Below are 24,713 nucleotides of genomic sequence, written 5' to 3' on the forward strand. Positions count from 1 at the left end.
GTTGCCCTGTAGAGCACTGTATCAGTCACCAGCAGGGTGCTAGCTCCTCTGGTCATGGCTCTGCTCTCTCCATCCTGGGACACCAGCAGTATCATTCCCAGTCAGTTCTGAAGTTCTTCATCAGCAAATGAATAGACACACACACACTGCCTAGTGACATTTTTTAGAGATTTTTCAAAATTTATTGGACAGAAAGCATTACAGAGAGAGGGATAGACAGAGAGAAAGATCTTCCATCTGCTTGTTCACTCCCCAAATGGTCATAATGACTGGAGCAGTGCTCATCAGTAGCCATCAGTTTGCACATATGATGATTTGATTTCCAGGTAAAAAAACACAAAAGCTTTGAATTTTTATACTAGAGCTGCACTGCATGACATAATCAAAATCTTAAAACTGCTAGTATAAAAACAGAATATTATTTTTACTTGGATTCATCAATACATGGATTCCAGGAGTTTATTTGGAATTGGGAACCATCAGTTAGTGTGATAAATGTGCTTGAGCCAGTTTATGCCAATATTTTCTTTTCAGTTATCAAAGAGGGTAGATTCGGACCTAACTCTTCCCTACAGTATCAGAAGACTAAGGGAAGCTGACTCCATAAAGCAAATGATAATTAAGGAGGTCGGCATCTTAGAAAAAAAAGCCACCAACTGGATCACAGACACCACTAGATGCAGCCATTATAGACCATGAAGAGCCAAAGAAGACATGAATACCTGTTAGAATTTCCAGACAAAGTGGTCGGTGCTGCGGCATAGCGGGTCAAAGCTGCATCCTGCGGTGCTGGCAGACCATATGGGCATTGGTTGAAGTCCCAGCTGCTCCACTTCTGATCCAGCTCTCTGCTATGGCCTGGGAAAGCAGTGGAAAATGGCCAAAGTCCTTGGGCCCCCACAACTGTGTGGGAGACCCAGAAGAATCTCCTGACTCCTGGCTTCTGATCAGTGCAGCTCCAGCCATTGCGACCAACTGGGGAGTGAACCAGCACATGGAAGACCTCTCTCTCTCTCTCTCTCTCTCTCTCTCTCTCTCTCTCCTTCTCTCTCTGTTTAACTCTCACTTTCATATTAATAAATAAATCCTTAAATAAGGAAATACCAAACCAATTACCCTAGGCCTGGAGCGATGTAAGACTGCTGTTGGTTCAATACCAAGAAGAAAATTCCTCTATTTTCAAGTTTTAAGGTAAAAAAACATTAATTCATTTCTTTGGACCCAGTACTCACCTGGTGATTGGAATTGGTCCTCTGCAATTCTTGGATTGGATCCTGGGTCAGGTATGTGGTTCTGAGTTTCCTGGGATCTGCAGGATCAGAAGGTTTCCACAACCCAGTCAACAGCAAGCCTCAGAACTGAATAAACCTTGACTGGGTGAGACCTTTATACAAAAGGAGCAAGTCCCGCCCTGATGGGATTACTGCAGCAGAGAGGATTAGGGGGAGGGGCACTGTTTCCCATCATTCTTTGGGTGAACACCTTTCCAGGTGATTTAGTTAAAAGCAATCAGATCAATCTCAAATTACACAAAAGTTCTCTTGATTGAAATGAATAATTATTTGGGAGGTGATATTTGTAAATTTTTGAATTCCAGATAGATATTCTCTGACTACAACCATCAAGATATTTTGTATAACTATGAAAGGCTTTCTTACTGTCTCTCACTTTCTCTTCTCAAATAAGTTAAAAAACTTTTTTTTTTTTAAAAAAAGGAATGTACTTGGAATGAGAGAGATTATCACAACTTAAACTGAAGGTTGATCACATATGGAAGTGCCTGTTCAATCCTTGCTGCTCCACTTCAGATTCCTGCTAATGCAACTGAGAAAGCTGTCCAAACATTTGGACACCTGCATCCAAATGGGATTCCCTGATGAAGCTTCTGGGTCAGCCTGACCCAGCCCAAACTGTCTGGCAGTTTGGAGAGTGAAACAGCTAGTGGAAGATCTCTTTCTCTCCCTCTCTCCTTCACTCTGCCATCTTCTACTGCTTGCCCACGCCATAGCAGAGAGCTGGATGGGAAGGGGAGCAGCCGAACTGAAAGCGGCAATATTTGTTAATTTTAGAAATCCAGATAGATATTCTCTGAATAAACCCATCGAGATAGCGTGTATAAAAGCCTAAATTAATAGATGGGTGAGTTACATTTTTACACTCACAAATCAATACAAGGCAGTAATGTATAGGGTTAGACATATCAATAAGTATCAAAGGAAGAATATCTGGAAATATAATTCTTGGAATTAATAGCAGTAAAACCTGCTGGGATAATTTTTGAAATTCTGATAGATATTTTCTGAATGTACTCATCAAGGGGATATTATGCATAAAAGCCTAAATTAATAGAATGTTGAAGTATATTTTTACATTCACAAATTGATACATGATGCAGAATTTAATTGTGTTGAAGTTATAACTTTAGTGATAACTTTCAAATTAAAACTTTAATATGTTGAAGTTATATATAGGATTGGCCATATCAATAAATACCAATTGAAGTATACCTGGAGATATGATTCTCAGAATTAATAGTAGTAAAACCTGCTGGGATGATTTTACCTGATTGCTGTTTTATTTCTTTAAGTGTTTTGATTATTTGGAAAAGAGAATTAACCACTGTTTCAAAACAGTTGTAATAAGGCATGTATATCTCATAGAAGTTTCAAAAGAAGACAGGCCCAGCCGGTGCTGTGGCGTAGTAGGCTAAGCTTCCTCTTGCAGTGCTGCCATATGTTTGCCAGTTTGTGGTGCAGCTGCTCCTCCTTGGATCAAGATTTTGCATTGTCCCGGGAAAGAAGTAGAAGATACGCAAGTGGCCGGCAGCCACGGCTCACTAGGCTAATCCTCCGCCTTGCGGCGCCGGCACACTGGGTTCTAGTCACAGTCGGGGCGCCGGATTCTGTCCTGGTTGCCCCTCTTCCAGACCAGCTCTCTGCTGTGGCCCGGGAGTGCAGTGGAGGATGGCCCAAGTGCTTGGGCCCTGCACCCCATGTGAGACCAGGAGAAGCACCTGGCTCCTGCCATTGGATCAGCGCGGTGCGCCAGCCACAGAGCGCTGCCAGAACAGCCATTGGAGGGTGAACCAACGGCAAAGGAAGACCTTTCTCTCATCTCTCTCTCTCACTGTCCACTCTGCCTGTCCCACAAAAAAAAAAAAAAAAATGACCCAAGTGCTTGGACCTCTGCACCCAGCTGGGAGAGCTGGAAGAAACTCCTGGCTTCATAATGGACTCAGCTCTGGTCATTGCAGCCATTTCAGGAGTGAAACAGCAGATCTAAGACCCTTTTCTCTGGCTCTCCTTCTGTCTGTAATTCCAACTCTCAAGTAATAAACTCTTAAAAAAATAGGTTCACAAAAAAAGGCTACTTAGTTATGTTGTTTCAATAAAAGGAACATTCCATGAATTGTCTTTTGTCAGCTATAATTTGTTTAAAATTCAACGAATGTTAATATTATTGCTGATAATAATGATGAACCTGGGGAACACAGTTATGTGAATGAAAAATAGAAAATGCCATATATTCTGTAATTTCAGTTCCATGAACCTATAGATGAAAGGATTAGGAGAATTAGAGTGGCTCATTTGTCTGGTGCCTGAGGAGTGATGATTGGCAGATCACATACAGGTGAGGAGTCACACATAAGCCAGGAAGCCCAGAGAACTCACACATGCCCCACCCTAATCCTATCTCCCAGCCCCCAAAGAACAAAACTTTTAGTGCAGGGTTTGAGAAATGTTCCTCTGTTAAATAGGAGAGATACAAAACTAGAAGAGAATGAAACATTTTTCCACCGTGATTCAGGTTGTTTTAGAAATCAAAGGTACATATTGGAACTGGTGTCCCTCATCTCTACAGCACAGTGTACATTTCCCCTGCACGTCACCCCACTGTTTGTAAGCAAACACTATGTCCCAGGACCTCTTCCTCGCCTAAATGAGACAATGGAACTCATTACTGAACGCCAATAAACAACACCAACAGCTTTCACAAGAATTATCTTGCTCTCGGTTCTATTAGTCAGAGCCTCCGATGACATTTAATATATGCAGATGTATTTTTATAAATGCAGAGAAGATGCCACAAATGATGTTATAAACAGCCAGAAAGAAAATTCCCTATCCCTGGGTAGAGTGTGCCACTCTGTAATCTGCACCATACTTTACACTGTATGCCGATTCTTCACTGATTTGCACCTCTGAGCAGGCATGTTTCCAAACAGTTCAGAGAAACAGAGAAGAACCAGCAAAAGAACTTGAATCAACAAGTGACTAAAAGAGAATGTGTATTGCCAGGGATGGTTGAGGTGTAAAATGTGCATTGCACACAAAATTAGCATATAAATATGTAAAATACATTAGTAATATTGATAACAATAGCTATTTAAAATGTTTAGTGTATAAGAAATTTAATAATATCATTAATGTTAATTTTATTTGGTTTATTTTTTTGTGTTCACTAGAAAATTTAATATTAGATATGTGACCCATATTGCTATCTGGTATTTAACATTTTTTAAAATGTATTTAATGAATGTAAATTTCCAAAGTACAGCTTATGGATTACAATGGCTTTTTTCCCCCCATAACTTCACTCCCACCTGCAACCCTCCCCTCTCCCGCTCCCTCTCCCCTTCCATTCACATCAAGATTGTATTAATGGTTTAAGAAGTCAGGCTGGAGCTGCAGCTTGCTAGGCTAATCCTCTGCCTGCTGGGTCAGCACTCCAGGTTCTTGGCCTGGTTGGGGCACCGGATTCTGTTCCAGTTTCTCCTCATCCAGTGCAGCTTTCTGCTGTGGCCCGGGCAGGCAGTGGAGGATGGCCCAGGTGCTTGGACCCTGCACCTGTGTGGGAGGCCAGGAGGAAGTACCTGGCTCCTGGCTTCAGATTGGCACAGTGCACCAACTGTGGCGGTCATTTGGCGAGGGGGGGTGAACCAACAGAAGGAAGACCTTTCTCTCTGTCTCTCTCTCTCTCTCTGTCTAACTCTGTCAAAAAAAAAAAACTCTATTACCAAGTCCTATGATTATTATAGGTATACCTCCAAAATTATTTTATTTGTCTTATTGTCGCCATTACTGACAAATGTCCTTAGGGAAAAAGCTTGGTTTTCCTGTCTGAATTCTTCCCAGACACCTAAAATTGTAGAAAAGATGAAGAAAGTGTCCATAGAATTGGATGATGATTGGTGAAGACAAGAGGTAGAATGTAGTACCCATGAATTTTTAAAATCTTCAAATTGTAGCTAACCCTGTTTCTTTCTTTCTTTCTATAGACTGAGAGAGAGAGAGAGCTCCCATAGGGGTGTTTCCTGCCAGGTATTTGATACGGGAGTGAAGGAAGACCTGAAAAACCAAACATGAGACAGTGAAACAACCCAAAAAGTAACATCTGAAACAGCCGTGACCACCCTAACTATGGGTGAAGGAGGTTTGTGATATAAACTACAACAGGACCAGAGTTCTGCAAGGAGGGTGGCATTGGGAAGAGGTGGTTCCTCTAAGGCAGAGGAGAGGCACAGAGACTTCTGCCATCCTCCTGCCCTCTAACGTCCTGCCAGTGTCAGCTTGTGCAAAAGCCTGGCACTCTCAGCCCTCAGTGTAAAATAAAGTTATAAGGTTCTAAGGCATTATCATGGACATCTGAGCACAGTGTAGGGCTTGGATTTGTACACAACAATCGATGTGCTGGTAATCTGTAGTCGAGACTCAACTGCACAGATTTGGGATGTGAGAACAAGCGCCAGTGTACACACATTTTCTGGACATACAAATGCAGTTGCTACAGTGAAGTGTCAAGCTGCAGAACCACAAATTATTACAGGAAGCCATGACACTACAATACGATTATGGGATCCAGTGGCTGGGAAGATGAGAGTGCCATTAACAAATCATAAAGGATCAGTGACAGCTGGAGTGTTACATCCAAGACATAACACATTTGCTCTGGTTCGCCACAGAACATCAAACAGTGGAAATTCCCTGATGGATGTTTCATTCAAATTGTTTCTGGACATAAAGCTATTATTAACACATTGACTGCAAATTCTGATGGAGTACTTGTATCTGGAGCTGACAAGGGCACTATGCACCTTTGGGACTGGAGAACTGGCTCCAATTTTCAGAGTCCATACAGGGGTGCAGCCTGGGTCATTGGACAGTGAATCTGGAATATTCGTTTGTGCTTTTGATCAATCTGAAAGTTAATTACTAACAGCTTCAGCTGATAAAACCATTCATGTGCACAGAAAGGATGATACAGTGAGAGAAGAAATTCATCAAGGGGCTGGCGCTGGGGGAAGCAGGTAAAACTGCCACCTACAGTGCCAGCATCCCATATGAGTGCTAGTTCGAGTCCTGACTGCTCCACTTCTGATGCAACTCTCTGCTATGGCTTGGGAAAGCAGTGAAGATTGCCCAAGTGCTTGGACCCCTGTGCCCTGTGTGGGGGATCCGGAAGAAGTTCCTGGCTCCTAGCTTGGGAGCTCTGGCCGTGGCGGCCAATTAGGAAGTGAACCAGTTGATGGAAATCTCTTTGTCTCTGCCTCTCCACTCTCTGTGTAACTCTGACTTTCAAATAAATAATAAAATGAATCTCTTTTAAAAAAGAAGAAGAACAACCTATCTGGTCAGCTGGAAACCAGAAATTATCAAGAGAAAGAGTTTGTAAAGTGATGCTGTCTCCATGGTGGTTCTTTTTTGTTTGTGTGTGTGTATTTATTTATTCTGAGCTTGGCATTGATGAGGAAATCCTGTCATCTTGTGTTCTGGCTGGGAGTATAAAGCAGAAACTCACTTTTGGTATGATTGCTGCTTTGTATTTTCAACAAACTGCCCCCCCCCACACACACAATCACACTTCTCATGGTGTTTTTATTTCTAAAACAAAGAGTTTGTGGTCTTGGGGAAAGATAAAACATGTTTCATCTTCTAACACTTTGAGAGACTCACCTAGAAATAGTGTGGATTTTGGACATTTGAGACAGAATTGACCATCACAGTTAGTTGAATTAGTAGTGACTTGAGTTAGTAGATTACATAATATTAAGCCTACAGAGTTTCCACCTGCCAATTCACTACCCAAAATAGCTAGGATTAGGCAAGGACAAAGACAGGATCCAGAAATGTATTTCTGGGTCTTGTATGAGGGTGGGAGAAACCAAGTACTTGAGCCATCACCTGTGGTTGCCCACAGTGCCCGTTGTTACCATGAAGCTAGAATATGCAGAGGAGCAGGACATGTCCCCAAGTGCTCCAAAAAGAGATGTGGCCATTCCAAGTGGATCTGAAACCACTGAGCCAAACATGAATGTTCTTGATGTTAGAATAACTTTGTTAATACTAACTCTCTCTCTCTCTCTCTCTCTCTCTTTTTTTTTTGTGGGGGGTGAGGGGGCAGGTAGAGTTGTAGACAGTGAGAGAGAGAGACAGAGACAAAGTATTTCCTTCCATTGGTTCACTCCCCCAGTGGTCGCTAGGGTTGACGATGCACTGATCTGAAGCCAGGAGCCAGGTGCTTCCTCCTGGTCTCCCATGCGGGTGCAGAGCCCAAGCACTTGGGTCATCCTCCACTGCCCTCCTGGGCCACAGCAGAGAGCTGGACTGGAAGAGGAGCGAGGAGCAACAGGGACAGAACCAGCACTGGTGGCAGAGGATTAACCAAGTGAGCCATGGCACCGGCCCCAATACTAATCTCTTATTTGTTCTTTAGTCCACTCTTTGACTACATTTGCTTTGTCTGATATGTCCTAAACAGTGCTCTGGGTAATAGCAATACAGCACCAGGAAAGATTTTCCATTTGGAAAATTTGGAATTTGTACTGAGCAGTTATCATTAACTACCAGTTGGTTGAATTTATGTTGGATGTTATTGGTGATGTTGGATGTTATGCTTAGAGTGTGTGATCTCTGCAGTCGTGAAGGGCTTCTTGAAAAAAATTGAGCTGAAATGTAATGAATGACCAGGACTTGATGAAGTGATTGGTTGTCAGGCATTTGCATCTACCCCAAAAGGCCAGATTTGAAGAAAGACCTTTGCAAACTTCATTTTATTTAGTAAAGTGAGAGAAGAGACTTCACTCCACTACCCAAGACATAGTCAACTATGGGAATGAAAGGCTGTTTGCATGATGATGTGCCTTGGTGGCATTCAGCTAAATGGGAAACAAGATGCCACAGCCACATATTTCATCATTTTATTAGCATACGATGCTTAGAATATACAACCCCACAAATGTCAAAGTAGAAAAGGATTTTTCAGGTGTTGGAGTTAGGAGGTATGCCCACGGGGAGTGTACACTAATAGACACTGAATTTCTTTACAGGATGATGAAACAGTACTGGGGTCAGATAACTGTGAAAGTTTCAAAGTTCTTTACTAAAATAAATTTTAATAGAAAACGTTCATATATTCATTGCAGTTGTATGCTGTGTGGTTTCTAACCAAGCTCTAATTATGACTACACTGTGCTCATGAAGTTACAACGTGCTCCAAAACAATCCTGCTGTCTCACATAAAAATATCCCAGGGTGGCGAGCTCCTCCATATGGGAGTTCACAAAGAATCATCATCCAACCTGACATTTCATGGGGGACCAAGCCAAAACAAGGGATTCAGAGGAGAAGTAAACTGGGTTGGAACGTTACAATGTATGAGGGAACCTTTGTCAACATCATAGAAACCCACTGTTCCATGGTCACAATCCAGAAACACCCCAACCATACTCAGGGGCCTCTTCACATAGTGAGTTAAGGGTGGAACACTGGTGTAGAGGACGTAATGGTTGTTACTCTTCAGGGAGGCCAGGAGAAATGCTTCTTCAAAATGAATAATGTTGCTGGTATCACTTGTGCTGGAATCATAACAGACTCCCAAAATCCAGTTGGAAGAGGATGACACATCCACCTCCCAGTAATGTTGGCCAGAGGTGAAGGTCTGAGCACCCCACACAGCAAAGCTCTCTGCTCTCTGGGAATGGTTGGGAGCACTGCGATGTTCTTCTCCAAATATTGTGCTTCTGAGATCTTCAGAGAAGCTTACATAGCGGCGGGCCACTTCCCTCCTCAGACCATTATCCACTGTAGAAAGAGAACAATCTGATCAATGAATGTTGTTTCCATGGCCTGAAGACAAAACTTTGCTGCCCGTGGATTCACTTCACTCGACTTTGCAAGGAAAACTAACAGAAGAAAGGTAGCATAATGAATTGAGATTCACTCAACTGAGAAAATCAAAGGTTCAAGTGCATTTCCAGGAAAAAAAAATAATCAAACAACAGAGAAAAATAAGAAAAGGAGCTTAAACATATCACACACTGTGTGAAGTAGGGTTATGGTTGATCTAGAGTGTTAATTATTTCAATAGTTTTGAACATATATGTTTAATTATATGTCTTTGAATAGAGACACAGAGACAGAGAAATGTTACATCTGCTCGTTCACTCTCCATATACCCACGACCAAGGCTGGGCCCGGCCTGTGCCAGGAGCCAGCATCCAAACATGGTCTCCCACATGGATGGCAGGGATCCAGACATTGGGGGTAACATCTGCTGCCCCCCAAGGTGTGCATTAGCAGGAAGCTGGATGGAAGCTGAGGTGGGACTGATTCCCAGGCACTGTGCTATGGGGTAAGGATGCCCAAGACACTTTACTGCTGAGCCAAATGCCTACCACTCGATAGCATGTATTGAGACAACGATGCAACTTCTACTTTCTTGGCTAGGAAAGTATCCTTTAGTGTTTTACTTAATTCCATTTGTAAATACAATACTTTGAAATGTGATAGATCTTAAATGGGAAATCAGCTACACATCTGAATATTTCCAAAATAAAACTCATGCTCCAATAAGTAGTATATTTAAAGAATGTTCTGACTTCAGCTTATCTGTTCAGAATGTGGATTTAGCCCAATCTGGGTTTCAACCGTCTGTCCCTGAACTCTCTCTACTGCAGGCCTAACATCATTGCACTGTGTTCACAGATCTCTCATCATTTAATTGTTTTCAGAATCATTGATAGTATTGGAATGGTTCTGCTCTTTTTTTACAGGCAGAGTTAGACAGTGAGAGAGAGTGAGAGAGAGAGAAACAGAGAGAAAGGTCTTCCTTTCCATTGGTTCACCCATCAAATGGCCACTACGGGTGGTACGCTGTGGCTGGTGCACTCCGTCGATCCCAAGCCAAGAGCCAGGTGCTTCCTCAGGTCTCCTATGCGGGTGTAGGGCCCAAGCACTTGGGCCATCCTCCACTGCCTTCCCGGGCCACAGCAGAAAGCTGGCCTGGAAGAGGAGCAATCAGGACAGAATCCAGAGCCCCAACCGGACTGGAACCCGGGGTGCTGGGGCCGCAGGCAGAGGATTAGCCAAGTGAGCCGCGGTGCCAGCCAGAATGGTTCTGCTTGTGAGAATTTCTCCTTTTCTGGGTTGGTCAAATACTTCTGAGTTTATCAATGATAATAGCTATATTAGCAGTGCAGCATAAATGTACTTGGCATATAGAACAAATTAAAAACCACAAGTTGTGGGGAGCAACTCGGACTAGACTAAGTTACTGGAATTAAGATTTATTCTATGCATCTGCTCTCCCACAATATGGCGCTGGGAGAAGAAGAAACAGCTTCTACACAGCTGCCTCCAGTTCAACCAATAAGCAGCAGGAGCTGCTCCTGATTGGAGGAGAGCAGCATACTCGGCGTGTGGGTAGCAGAGTAGGGATTGGTGGAAAAGGACTATAAAGGAGGAGCGAGACAACATGCACCAGGAACATCTAAGGGGAACATCTGTCTGAAGGAACACCTGTGCAGCCCCCGAGAGAGCCGGTCGGCGGTGTGCTGCTCCCCCGCAGAAGTGGGGATAGTGTCTAGGAGGAACTGCCCTTCCACAGAGGTGTAAGGGACGGTAGCCAACCCGGGAAGAACCAGCAGCAAACCCGGGGAGGGCCGAGCAGACAAAAAGAACAGCGCAGGGTCCTGTGTCGTTCCTCCACGAAGAGGGGGAGCGACATAATGGTGCCGTGACTCGGATAGGAAGCTTAGGCAGGGTTTAGTGTCGTTCCTCCACGAAGAGGGGGAGCGACACAAGTGCCAAATTTAAATTTTAAGATCTGGCCAGTATTACAGCATAGTGGTTAAGGCTGATGGCTCTGACACGGGCATCCCATATGGTAGCTGCTTCATGTCCCAGTTGTTCCACTTCCAATCCAGCTCCCTGAGAATGGCCTGGGGAAGCAGCAGAAGATGACCCAAATATTTGAGCCTCTGCTACCCTTGTGGGAGTAGCAGAAGAAGCTCCTGGCTCCTGGCTTTGGCCTGTGCTAGCCATGGCCATTGCGGCCTTCTGGGGGAGTAAAACAGCAGGTGGAAGAGCTCCCTTTCTCTCTATTTCTCCCTAAAAACCTGCAGTGAATGGAGTAAACCCACAGTTTTGACTGCTGCTCTAAGAAGTGAGCATTGTACCCCTTCTTAATCAAATGACCTGGATACTCTTCCTGTAGTTTGCTTACATCAGCATGCTCATTACAAATTTCAGTTTAGATCATTGAATTGTGATGAAACAAAATGAGAAGGCACAGTTTCAAAAAATCCTATAACATTTTCAGGGACACAAAATGAAATAAAATAGGAAATGGCTCAGGCACAAAAGCCGTGAAGAAGGAAATTAGGGCTGGAAGGATGGAGGCTGAGCTCACCTCTGAAGTTGTTTAGCATCTCTCTGAGTCCAGTGATGTTCCGCAATGTCAGCTCTGGGTTCACCCCCTGGAGACGGAGCGTCTGCACCAGCTCTGCTCTGTAAGGAATCACACGAGTGACACTCCAGGTCAAAGGGCAATAGCAGGGTCAAATCAAAAGTACCAGCTGTAAATCCAAGATATTTCATTGGGAATTTTCCCATTATCATCTAATAAGAATAAATGTATTCACTACCTTAGGTGAAATAAAATTAGTACTTCTCTCTAAATTTCACATCACATCCATTTGCCTCTTTCTTCTCAGACATTATTCAACCTCTCAAATGACAGTGGCTGCCCCCTGTATCCCTCACTTGACTTCAGGTAAAACAGAAATCCTGAGTAGCTACAGAGAGCAGGGCTTTTAGGTAGAATCTATGGGAATTCAGTCAACAGACATCCCCAACAGTACAGTCAGGAGGATCTGCACTGAGCCAGGAGGCTGTGAGCTTTTCTGCCAAGCAAGGGAATGGAAATCCAAACTGGCAGCCATGGTCCTGAGGGAGCTGAGGTGGCTAATGCCCCTGACCAGCCAGCAACTGGGACAGACTCAGAGGGCAGGACCTGCTCACTGCTGCTCCCAGGAGTGAATCCTCGCTCCTCCTTCCCTGCTGTGGGAATTGCTCTTTCCTGTGTGTTTCTCACTTTCCCTCTTTCAAGGGTGGGGCCTCCTCTGGGATTTCTCAGAATAATATGTACATAAGGGTTGGTTGGGATAGTTTCAAAGGAAGGGGAGGAGAGAGAAGGCGAAATAAAGCCCAGAAAGTCAAATCTTTTTTTGTATATTTCGGTTCACCCACACCTCATCTGGCACTAAAGAGTAGAAGACCTCAGAATCCCTTATCCAACAACATGGTAAATAGTCAGGAAGATCAAAGGAAATCATGCAAAACAGAAGCATCTGCTGCATCAGCAAGAACACAACTTTCTTACACATTGCAGATTCTCATTGTAAACTTACCTTTCTAATACACTCTGCATATCCTGCAAAAAAGAAAAAAACATTCAGTTATGATAATTCTCTCCTCTGATCTCTATGAAATACTTGCATTGTTAATTTGTAGTAATATATTTTCTCCTTATGATCTTGTAAAGAGGGATCAGAGTCTGTTAATAACAGACTATGACCTGATCCATGAAGAACTTCCTCTGTGTGAATTAAGAAGGTGGTACTCAGGATGAAGATGTGCAGCTGTAAAAAGATTAGGTTGTAGGTTCCCTCACGCCCACTCACATTCCAGAGAGAGGTCTGACTGCTGCTAACATTATTGCAAAGCAGGGAAACCTCCGAACATCGGAGTTCACTGCAAATGACTATCAAAGCTTTCTTAGGCAAAGGCAAGGCCTCAATGTCATCAGAAAATTGTTCTCAGTTTTGTACCCCTGTGACGATGGAGGCAAGAGTAGGGAATATTATTTCTGTGAAAGGCAATTGGATAGTTACAACATCATTCATGGACACAACAAATTATCACCTAAAAATAAATATCCTGCAGATTTATTGAATATTCTGGGGTTGCCTAGGCAGGGCCAAACCGATTGATAGCACTGGCCTTATATAACGTAATTTGGATTATAAAATTCTTGCTTTAATAAAAATTCCTTAAACAGTGAAAAAAAAAAAGAGAAAATTACAAGGATGTCATTGCAGTGTAATGAGTTCATTGGCCTCCTGCTAAACCAGTATGCCATGTGGGCTGCAGTTCATGTCCTGCCCCCCCACCTCTGCTCCATCTCCCTTCTGATGGATTGTGAAAGCAACGGAAGATGTCCCAAGTGCTTTGGCCTTTGACACCCATGGGAAAGTTCCAAAAGAATATCCTGACTCCCAGCTACAGCCTGGCCCAGCCCTGGTCATGTGAGCATTTGTGGTGGAAACCACAAAATGTATGGCACATCTCTCTCTCTTGCTCTCTCTCTCTCTTTCTCTCTTTTGCTTTCTGTGTTTGCATATAAAACTACCTTTGAAATAAGTAAATCTTAAAAATAAAAGATGAAACTTACAATAGAAAATGTGAATAAAGTCAATAAAATTTGCTTCCTTAGAAACGGTGTTTATGTTACTTGGCTGTGAAGCAGTCACAGTTGCAGCACAAGCCCAAGTTTCTGCTGATGACCACTTGCACTGCACCTTACCAACTGGCCATGCATGGACAGTGCTTCTAAGCTGGCTCCCCCTCATGACAACTCAACCCAATTGTGAATATGGGGTCCATTGAGTAACAACATGGAAGGACACATTTACATCTTGGGATTCACAGGGAAAAATCACTACCATCACAGTCTCCATTCTCACCCACTTCCACTCCATTTCCACAAATCCCCACCTTTCTCTCTAGTTCAGGATCCCAGAGAATCCACATGGCTCTGGAGGCATTACTCACCCGGGACTCCTCAGCAGCACATTCCATCATGGTGTGGTCATATATCTCGGGCTGTGGGCATCCAGAGAGAGGCTGATAGTGCAGGCTCTTGTCCACCTCTGTGAGGAGCCCTGCTGCTTCTGTCTGCTCACCAGGGACCTGCTCCTGCAACCTGGTGACCTGGTTCAATTGGTACTTTCTGGCAGCAGAAGCCAGCTTCTTGAGCACGACATTGGTTTTGAAGTTTGTCTTCTCTGACATCTCCTTACACATTGGGCAGCACATGGGAGTCTCGGCTTCCTCCCAGCTCAGAGAAAGGCAGGATCTACAAAAGTTGTGTCCACAGCCTATCCTAACTGGGTCTAGGAAGAAGTTCATGCAAATTGGGCATGTGAGTTCCTGCTGGAAGACTTGCAACGTGGCTGGATCCATGTCTCGATGAAGATCCTTTAAAAACAGAGAGAAATAAAGTAGTCTTCCCTGAAGAGAGAAAGCATGCACTGTGTACCGTTTTCTTCCCCTACTTGCCTGCATACAAACCTATACATCATGAGTATAAACATGCTGGGTCTACAATCTAACAGAACTAAGAAAGTAATACATGTAATATGGTTGTTTAAAGGAAGTAACCTGGGTCGGTGCTGTAGCACAACAGATTAAAACCCTGAGCTGCAGGGCCCACATCCTATGTGGGTGGCAGTTTGAGTCCTGGCTGCTCTACTTCTGAACAGCTCCCTGCTGATGTGCCTGAGAAGCTAGCAGAGGATGACCAATGTCCTTGGGCCACTGAGCATACCCATGGGGAGTCCCAGAAGAAGATCCTGGCTCCTGGCTTCTGATTGGGTCAGTGCTGGCCTTTGGGAACATTTGGAGAGTGATCTAGAGAATCAAAGACCTGTCTCTCCCTCTGTCTCTACCTCTAAGAATTTCTCTTTCAAATAAATAAATAAATAAACCTTTCAACTACATAATAAACAGTACGTAACAAATTTATTTGGAGAAATTTAAGGTGATGGTAAAAGATGAGATGATTCCAAGGTTTGTTTTCATTTTCTTATTGGCCTAGAAGCAACACAAGATCAGTATTTCTTTCTGCATCTCCCCTCCTCCTCATCCTCTTCCTCTCTCTCTCTTCTCTGAGTTCCTACGCTATTCATTTCCTGCAGGACTGCTTGGCTTTAACACACACCAAAACAGTGGAACTCCATACTATGGGTCTATCCTCTCTGCCTTGCAACTCAGAGGTACTTTTCTGAAATCAGTTATGAGACCAGGCTTAATCGAAGATTATTTGATTTAATCAGTGTTAAGTTGAATGCTCAGCTTCTAAAACAATAAGCAGGTGAGTTTCCTTTTCAACCTCAACCTGAACATTTTCTTCAAGTAATAAACTAAAAATCATTTCCAGTTTGAGAAAATATCATTTTCCCAGAGTTAGTTCATGTCATCAGAGGGATGGTCACATTCTGAAAAGGTGAACAGTCAACCACAGCAATGGGCAACAACTGGCCAATTGTCCTTTAAATCAAGTAGAAGATGGCTCAAGTGCTTGGGCAACTGCACCCACGTGGGAGACTGGGATGAAGCTCCTGCCTCCTGGTTTTAAATCAGTGCAGTTCTGGCTGTTGTGGCCAAGTGGGGAGTGAACCGTTGGAGGGAAGACTTCTCTCTCCCTCCTTCTCTCTCTCTCTCTCTCTCTCTCACTAACTCTACCTCCCAAATAAATAAATAAAATCTTTAAAAAAAATTAGTAGAAAAGACACATTTGCTTTGATAAAACATCCGTAATCTGATCATTAAACTTCAAGTATATTTGTAAAAGAAACTGAACATGAAGGCCTGTCCTCTAAATTCTATACTCAAAGTGTGTGTGATGAGTAGTCTCACCTTTGGAAGTGCAGATGTGATTGGTCATTTCAGTTCTATGCACAGCTGTTTCCAGTTCAGGATTCTCTCTTCTGATCTCAACTCCTCTGGGTGTGTCCCCTTTGACAGGATTTCACCAGACCCACCCACCAAATCCACTCAATGAGAGAGCTTCTGTCTTCAGAACTAATTGGATTTGCATCATGAGGTTACAGGGTAGGTGGAAAAGTGATTCATTGGATTTACAAGGTGCAGAAAATAGTACCCAGGGGCTAAGAGACAAGCAAACTGTAGACTGGGTTTGCGAGATGTGGGGAAGTTGACCAGATGTAAATTGTTCCAAGAAACTTTCACTGAGGGCGGAGAGCGCCAGGCTTTTGCACAAGCTGACACTGGCAGACGTTAGAGGGTGGGAGGATGGCAGAAGTCCCTGTGGCTCTCCTCTGCCTTAGAGGAAACACCTCCTCCCTGCTGCCACCCTCCTTGCAGGATTCTGGTCCTGTTGTAGTTTACATCACAAACCTCCTTCACCCATAGTTACACTCTTTCAGATGCTGCTCTCTGGGTTGTTCCAACACTGTGAATATCTGCCATTATGTGTTTTTTTTTTCCCAAAGTGGCCCCAAGACCTTGCTCCATGGTCTCAGATGTTTTCTTGAATGGTTAACTTAGGGGCTGGCCTAAGGGTTAGGCCACAGCTCACAATGCTGGCATTCCATGTGGGAGCTGTGGTGTAATCCAAGCTGCTCCACTTCCAATCCAGCTCCCCACTTTCATGCCTGAGAAAGCATTGGCAAATGGCTCAAGAGCTTGGCCCTGTGTCTTTCCTGGAGACCTGGAATAAGCTCTGGCTCCTTCCTAGCTTAGATTAAACCATCATTAGACAACCTGGCTGCAATGTAAAATTTCTGTAGAGAACTCATTTTACAGATTCCACAAGAAGATTTTCTATGGCAACCTTGCCAGAACTTCAGCATTTGATGCACATGGCATCAGAAAAATTACAGAAAATATATTAATTTATAAGATACAAAATTATAATAGGCAAAAACTTTTATACATATTTCTATTTTTTGGATAGGCAGAGTTAGTGAGAGAGAGAAAGAAAGGTTTTCCTTCCATTGGTTCACCCCCTAGATGACTTATATATATTTCTTAGACACATGAACATATGCCTGAAAGCAACAGAAGACTGCTTATTGCCAAGTCATAAAATGAAAATTCCTCTGTTTTCAAGGTTTAAGGTAAAAAACTTCAATTCATTTCTTTGGACCCAGTACTCACCTGACGATTGGAATTGGTCCTCTGCAACTTCTTGGATTGGATCCTGGGTCAGGTAGGTGGCTCTGAGTTCCCTGGGCTCTGGAGGATCAGAAGGTTTCCACAACCCAGTCAACAGCAAGCCTCAGAACTGAATAAACCTTGACTGGGTGAGACCTTTATACAAGAGGAGCAAGCCCGGCCCTGATGCAGTTACTGTAGCAGAGAGGACTAGGGGGAGGGGCACTATTTCCCATCATTCTTTGGGTGAACACCTTCTCAGGTGATTTAGTTAAAAGCAATTGGGTCAATCTCAAATTACACAAAAGTTCTCTTGATTGAAATGAATAATTATTTGGGAGGTGACAGTTGTAAATTTTTGAATTCCAGATAGATATTCTCTGACTACACCCATCGAGATAGTTTGTATAACTACGGAAGGCATTTCTTTCTGTCTCTCTCTTTCTCTTCTACTCAAATAAGTTAAAAAAAATTTTTTTTTAAAATGGAATGTGCTTGGAATGACAGAGATTATCACAACTTAAACTGAGGGTTGATCACATATGGAAGTGCCTGTTCAATCCTTGCTGCTCCACTTCAGATTCCTGCTAATGCAACTGAGAAAGCTGTCCAAACATTTGGACACCTGCATCCAAATGGGATTCCCTGATGAAGCTTCTGGGTCAGCCTGACCCAGCCCAAACTGTCTGGCAGTTTGGAGAGTGAAACAGCTAGTGGAAGATCTCTTTCTCTCCCTCTCTCCTTCACTCTGCCATCTTCTACTGCTTGCCCACGCCATAGCAGAGAGCTGGATGGGAAGGGGAGCAGCCGAAATGAAACCGGCAATATTTGTTAATTTTAGAAATCCAGATAGATATTCTCTGAATAAACCCATCGAGATAGTGTGTATAAAAGCCTAAATTAATAGATGGGTGAGTTACATTTTTACACTCACAAATCAATACAAGGCAGTAATGTATAGGGTTAGACATATCAATAAGTATCAAAGGAAGAATACCTGGAAATATAATTCTTGGAATTAATAGCAGTAAAACCTGCTGGGATAATTTTTGAAATTCTGATAGATATTTTCTGAATGTACTCATCAAGGGGATATTATGCATAAAAGCCTAAATTAATAGAATGTTGAAGTACATTTTTACATTCACAAATTGATACATGATGCAGAATTTAATTGTGTTGAAGTTATAACTTTAGTGATAACTTTCAAATTAAAACTTTAATATGTTGAACTTATATATAGGATTTGCCATATCAATAAATACCAATTGAAGTATACCTGGAGATATGATTCTCAGAATTAATAGTAGTAAAACCTGCTGGGATGATTTTACCTGATTGCTGTTTTATTTCTTTAAGTGTTTTGATTATCTGGAAAAGAGAATTAACCACTGTTTCAAAACAGTTGTAATAAGGCATGTATATCTCATAGAAGTTTCAAAAGAAGACAGGCCCAGCCGGTGCTGTGGCAATGTAGGCTAAGCTTCCTCTTGCAGTGCTGCCATATGTTTGCCAGTTTGTGGCGCAGCTGCTCCTCCTTGGATCAAGATTTTGCATTGTCCCGGGAAAGAAGTAGAAGATACGCAAGTGGCCGGCAGCCACGGCTCACTAGGCTAATCCTCCGCCTTGCGGCGCCGGCAAACTGGGTTCTAGTCACAGTCGGGGCGTCGGATTCTGTCCCGGTTGCCCCTCTTCCAGGCCAGCTCTCTGCTGTGGCCAGGGAGTGCAGTGGAGGATGGCCCAAGTGCTTGGGCCCTGCACCCCATGTGAGACCAGGAGAAGCACCTGGCTCCTGCCATTGGATCAGCGCGGTGCGCCGGCCACAGCGCGCTGCCAGAACAGCCATTGGAGGGTGAACCAATGGCAAAGGAAGACCTTTCTCTCATTTCTCTCTCTCTCACTGTCCACTCTGTCTCACTGTCCAAAAAAAAAAAAACAAAAATAAGATGACCCAAGTGCTTGGACCTCTGCACCCAGCTGGGAGAGCTGGAAGAAACTCCTGGCTTCATAATGGACTCAGCTCTGGTCATTGCAGTCATTTCAGGAGTGAAGCAGCAGATCTAAGACCCTTTTCTCTGGCTCTCCTTCTGTCTGTAATTCCAACTCTCAAGTAATAAACTCTTAAAAAAATAGGTTCACAAAAAAAGGCTACTTAGTTATGTTGTTTCAATAAAAGGAACATTCCATGTCTTTTGTCAGCTATAATTTGTTTAAAATTCAATGAATGTTAATATTATTGCTGATAATAATGATGAACCTAGGAAACACAGTTATGTGAAAGAAAAATAGAAAATGCCATATATTCTGTAATTTCAGTTCCATGAACCTATAGATGAAAGGATTAGGAGAATTAGAGTGGCTCATTTGTCTGGTGCCTGAGGAGTGATGATTGGCAGATCACATACAGGTGAGGAGTCACACAATAAGCCAGGAAGCCCAGAGAACTCACACATGCCCCACCCTTATCCTATCTCCCAGCCCCCAAAGAACAAAACTTTTAGTGCAGGGTTTGAGAAATGTTCCTCTGTTATATAGGAGAGATACAAAACTAGAAGAGAATGAAACATTTTTCCACTGTGATTCAGGTTGTTTTAGAAATCAAAGGTACATATTGGAACTGGTGTCCCTCATCTCTACAGCACAGTGTACATTTCCCCTGCACGTCACCCCACTGTTTGTAACCAAACACTATGTCCCAGGACCTCTTCCTCGCCTAAATGAGACAATGCAACTCATTACTGAACACCAATAAACAACACCAACAGCTTTCACAAGAATTATCTTGTTCTCGGTTCTATTAGTCAGAGCCTCCGATGACATTTAATATATGCAGATGTATTTTTATAAATGCAGAGAAGATGCCACAAATGATGTTATAAACAGCCAGAAAGAAAATTCCCTATCCCTGGGTAGAGTGTGCCACTCTGTAATCTGCACCATACTTTACACTGTATGCCGATTCTTCACTGATTTGCACATCTGAGCAGGCATGTTTCAAAACAGTTCAGAGAAACAGAGAAGAACCAGCAAAAGAACTTGAATCAACAAGTGACTAAAAGAGAACGTGTATTGCCAGGGATGGTTGAGGTGTAAAATGTGCATTGCACACAAAATTAGCATATAAATATGTAAAATACATTAGTAATATTTATAACAATAGCTATTTAAAATGTTTAGTGTATAAGAAATTTAATAATATCAATAATGTTAATTTTATTTGGTTTATTTTTTTGTGTTCACTAGAAAATTTAGTATTAGATATGTGACCCATATTGCTATCTGGTATTTAACATTTTTTTAAAATGTATTTAATGAATATAAATTTCCAAAGTACAGCTTATGGATTACAATGGCTTTTCCCCCCCATAACTTCGCTCCCACCTGCAACCCTCCCCTCTCCCGCTCCCTCTCCCCTTCCATTCACATCAAGATTGTATTAATGGTTTAAGAAGTCAGGCTGGAGCTACAGCTTGCTAGGCTAATCCTCCACCTGCTGCGTCAGCACTCCAGGTTCTTGGCCTGGTTGGGGCACCGGATTCTGTTCCAGTTTCTCCTCATCCAGTGCAGCTTTCTGCTGTGGCCCGGGCAGGCAGTGGAGGATGGCCCAGGTGCTTGGACCCTGCACCTGTGTGGGAGGCCAGGAGGAAGCACCTGGCTCCTGGCTTCAGATTGGCACAGTGCACCAGCTGTGGCGGTCATTTGGCGAGGGGGGGTGAACCAACAGAAGGAAGACCTTTCTCTCTGTCTCTCTCTCTCTCACTGTCCAACTCTGCCAAAAAAAAAAAAAAAACTCTATTGCCAAGTCCTATGATTATTATAGGTATACCTCCAAAATTATTTTATTTGTCTTATTGTCGCCATTACTGACAAATGTCCTTAGGGAAAAAGCTTGGTTTTCCTGTCTGAATTCTTCCCAGACAACTAAAATTGTAGAAAAGATGAAGAAAGTGTCCATAGAATTGGATGATGATTGGTGAAGACAAGTGGTAGAATGTAGTACCCATGAATTTTTAAAATCTTCAAATTGTAGCTAACCCTGTTTCTTTCTTTCTTTCTTTCTTTCTTTCTTTCTTTCTTTCTTTCTTTCTTTCTTTCTTTCTTTCTTTCTTTCTTTTTTCTTTCTTTCTTTCTTTCTTTCTTTCTTTCTTTCTTTCTTTCTTTCTTTCTTTCTTTCTATAGACTGAGAGAGAGAGAGAGCTCCCATAGGGGTGTTTCCTGCCAGGTATTTGATACGGGAGTGAAGGAAGACCTGAAAAACCAAACATGAGACAGTGAAACAACCCAGAAAGTAACATCTGAAAGAGCCGTGACCACCCTAATTATGGGTGAAGGAGGTTTGTGATATAAACTACAACAGGACCAGAGTTCTGCAAGGAGGGTGGCATTGGGAAGAGGTGGTTCCTCTAAGGCAGAGGAGAGGCACAGAGACTTCTGCCATCCTCCTGCCCTCTAACGTCCTGCCAGTGTCAGCTTGTGCAAAAGCCTGGCACTCTCAGCCCTCAGTGTAAAATAAAGTTATAAGGTTCTAAGGCATTATCATGGACATCTGAGCACAGTGTAGGGCTTGGATTTGTACACAACAATCGATGTGCTGGTAATCTGTAGTCGAGACTCAACTGCACAGATTTGGGATGTGAGAACAAGCGCCAGTGTACACACATTTTCTGGACATACAAATGCAGCTGCTACAGTGAAGTGTCAAGCTGCAGAACCACAAATTATTACAGGAAGCCATGACACTACAATACGATTATGGGATCCGGTGGCTGGGAAGATGAGAGTGCCATTAACAAATCATAAAGGATCAGTGACAGCTGGAGTGTTACATCCCAGACATTACACATTTGCTCTGGTTCGCCACAGAACATCAAACAGTGGAAATTCCCTGATGGATGTTTCATTCAAATTGTGTCTGGACATAAAGCTATTATTAACACATTGACTGCAAATTCTGATGGAGTACTTGTATGTGGAGCTGACAAGGGCACTATGCACCTTTGGGACTGGAGAACTGGCTCCAATTTTCAGAGTCCACGCAGGGGTGCAGCCTGGGTCATTGGACAGTGAATCTGGAATATTCGTTTGTGCTTTTGATCAATCTGAAAGTTAATGACTAACAGCTTCAGCTGATAAAACCATTCACATGCACAGAGAGGATGACACAGTGAGAGAAGAAATTCATCAAGGGGCTGGCGCTGGGGGAAGCAGGTAAAACTGCCACCTACAGTGCCAGCATCCCATATGAGTGCTAGTTCGAGTCCCGACTGCTCCACTTCTGATGCAACTCTCTGCTATGACTTGGGAAAGCAGTGAAGATTGCCCAAGTGCTTGGACCCCTGTGCCCTGTGTGGGGGATCTGGAAGAAGTTCCTGGCTCCTAGCTTGGGAGCTCTGGCCGTGGCGGCCAATTAGGAAGTGAACCAGTTGATGGAAATCTCTTTCTCTCTGCCTCTCCACTCTCTGTGTAACTCTGACTTTCAAATAAATAATAAAATGAATCTCTTTTAAAAAAGAAGAAGAACAACCTATCTGGTCAGCTGGAAACCAGAAATTATCAAGAGAAAGAGTTTGTAAAGTGATGCTGTCTCCATGGTGGTTCTTTTTTGTTTGTGTGTGTGTATTTATTTATTCTGAGCTTGGCATTGATGAGGAAATCCTGTCATCTTGTGTTCTGGCTGGGAGTATAAAGCAGAAACTCACTTTTGGTATGATTGCTGCTTTGTATTTTCAACAAACTGCCCCCCCACACACAATCACACTTCTCATGGTGTTTTTATTTCTAAAACAAAGAGATTATGGTCTTGGGGAAAGCTAAAACTAGTTTCATCTTCTAACACTTTGAGAGATTCACCCAGAAATAGTGTAGATTTTGGACATTTGAGACAGGATTGACCATCACAGTTAGTTGAATTAGTAGTGACTTGAGTTAGTAGATTACATAATATTAAGCCTACAGAGTTTCCACCTGCCAATTCACTACCCAAAATAGCTAGGATTGGGCAAGGACAAAGCTAGGATCCAGAAATGTATTTCTGGTCTTCCATGTAGGTGGGAGAAACCAAGTACTTGAGCCATCATCTGTTGTTGCCCACAGTGCCCGTTGTTACCATGCAGCTAGAATATGCAGAGGAGCAGGACATGTCCCCAAGTGCTCCAAAAAGAGATGTGGCCATTCCAAGTGGATCTGAAACCACTGAGCCAAACATGAATGTTCTTGATGTTAGAATAACTTTGTTAATACTAACTCTCTCTCTCTCTCTCTTTTTTTTTTTTTTTTTTGTGGGGGGTTAGGGGTCAGGTAGAGTTGTAGACAGTGAGAGAGAGAGACAGAGACAAAGTATTTCCTTCCATTGGTTCACTCCCCCAGTGGTCGCTAGGGTTGACAATGCACTGATCTGAAGCCAGGAGCCAGGTGCTTCCTCCTGGTCTCCCATGCGGATGCAGGACCCAAGCACTTGGGCCATCCTCCACTGCCCTTCTGGGACACAGCAGAGAGCTTGACTGGAAGACAAGCAAGGAGCAACGGGGACAGAACCAGCACTGGTGGTGGAGGAGTAACCAAGTGAGCCACAACGACGGCCCCAATACTGAACTCTTATTTGTTCTTTAGTCCACTCATTGACTACATTTGTTTTGTCTGATATGTCCTAAACAGTGCTCTGGGTAATAGCAATACAGCACCAGGAAAGATTTTCCATTTGGAAAATTTGGAATTTGTACTGCGCAGTTATCATTAACTACCAGTTGGTTGAATTTATGTTGGATGTTATTGGTGATGTTGGATGTTATGCTTAGAGTGTGTGATCTCTGCAGTCGTGAAGGGCTTCCTGAAAAAAACTGAGCTGAAATGAAATGAATGACCAGGACTTGATGAAGTGATTGGTTGTCAGGCATTTGCATCTACCCCAAAAGGCCAGATTTGAAGAAAAACCTTTGCAAACTTCATTTTATTTAGTAAAGTGAGAGAAGAGACTTCACTCCACTACCCAAGACATAGTCAACTATGGGAATGAAAGGCTGTTTGCATGATGACGTGCCTTGGTGGCATTCAGCTAAATGGGAAACAAGATGCCACAGCCACTTATTTCATCATTTTATTAGCACATGATGCTTAGAATATACAACCCCACAAATGTCAAAGTAGAAAAGGATTTTTCAGGTGTTGGAGTTAGGAGGTATGCCCACGGGGAGTATACACTAATAGACATTGGATTTCTTTACAGGATGATGAAAAAGAAATTAATGGCAAGGATTCCATAGACCTTCTCTGCTGTCCTGATGCTTCCTTTCCTGGCTGGGGTGGAGTCTAAAGTCTCATGGCTCTGCCTCCCACTGGTCTGAGCCACAGGATTTCCATTCCCCTCCCCAGCCTGGGAGGAGTGTCCAGAGGGAAGAGCTGTGCAGCAGGGAAGTCCCAGCTGAGTGCTTGCCAGGAGCAGGTTTCCAATTGGCCCAGGGGAGGTCCCAGCACCAGTGC

At 43.2% G+C, this 24,713-nt stretch overlaps 2 protein-coding genes across 2 annotated transcripts in view; both read right to left on the reverse strand.

Annotated features, from left to right (window-relative positions):
* Positions 1-11,782, reverse strand: part of LOC100357717 (uncharacterized) — a 36,898-nt gene extending 25,116 nt beyond the window's left edge. The window contains exons 1-3 of the mRNA XM_070060593.1: positions 11,689-11,782; positions 8,598-9,080; positions 1,233-1,309 (exon numbers count right to left, since the gene is read on the reverse strand). Of these exons, the coding sequence (XP_069916694.1) occupies positions 1,233-1,309; positions 8,598-9,080; positions 11,689-11,707 (579 nt within the window). The 5' untranslated portion in view covers positions 11,708-11,782. The remainder of the gene's footprint in view (positions 1-1,232; positions 1,310-8,597; positions 9,081-11,688) is intronic.
* Positions 11,783-13,982: 2,200 nt separating this feature from the next.
* Positions 13,983-14,522, reverse strand: LOC127484169 (tripartite motif-containing protein 43B-like). Its single transcript, XM_051823693.2, has one exon. It carries the CDS (start codon positions 14,520-14,522, stop codon positions 13,983-13,985), a length of 540 nt encoding a protein of 179 aa, XP_051679653.2.
* Between the last annotated feature and the right edge of the window lie 10,191 nt (positions 14,523-24,713).

Source organism: Oryctolagus cuniculus, chromosome 1 (genome assembly GCF_964237555.1).
Source record: "Oryctolagus cuniculus chromosome 1, mOryCun1.1, whole genome shotgun sequence".
NCBI lineage: Eukaryota > Metazoa > Chordata > Mammalia > Lagomorpha > Leporidae > Oryctolagus > Oryctolagus cuniculus.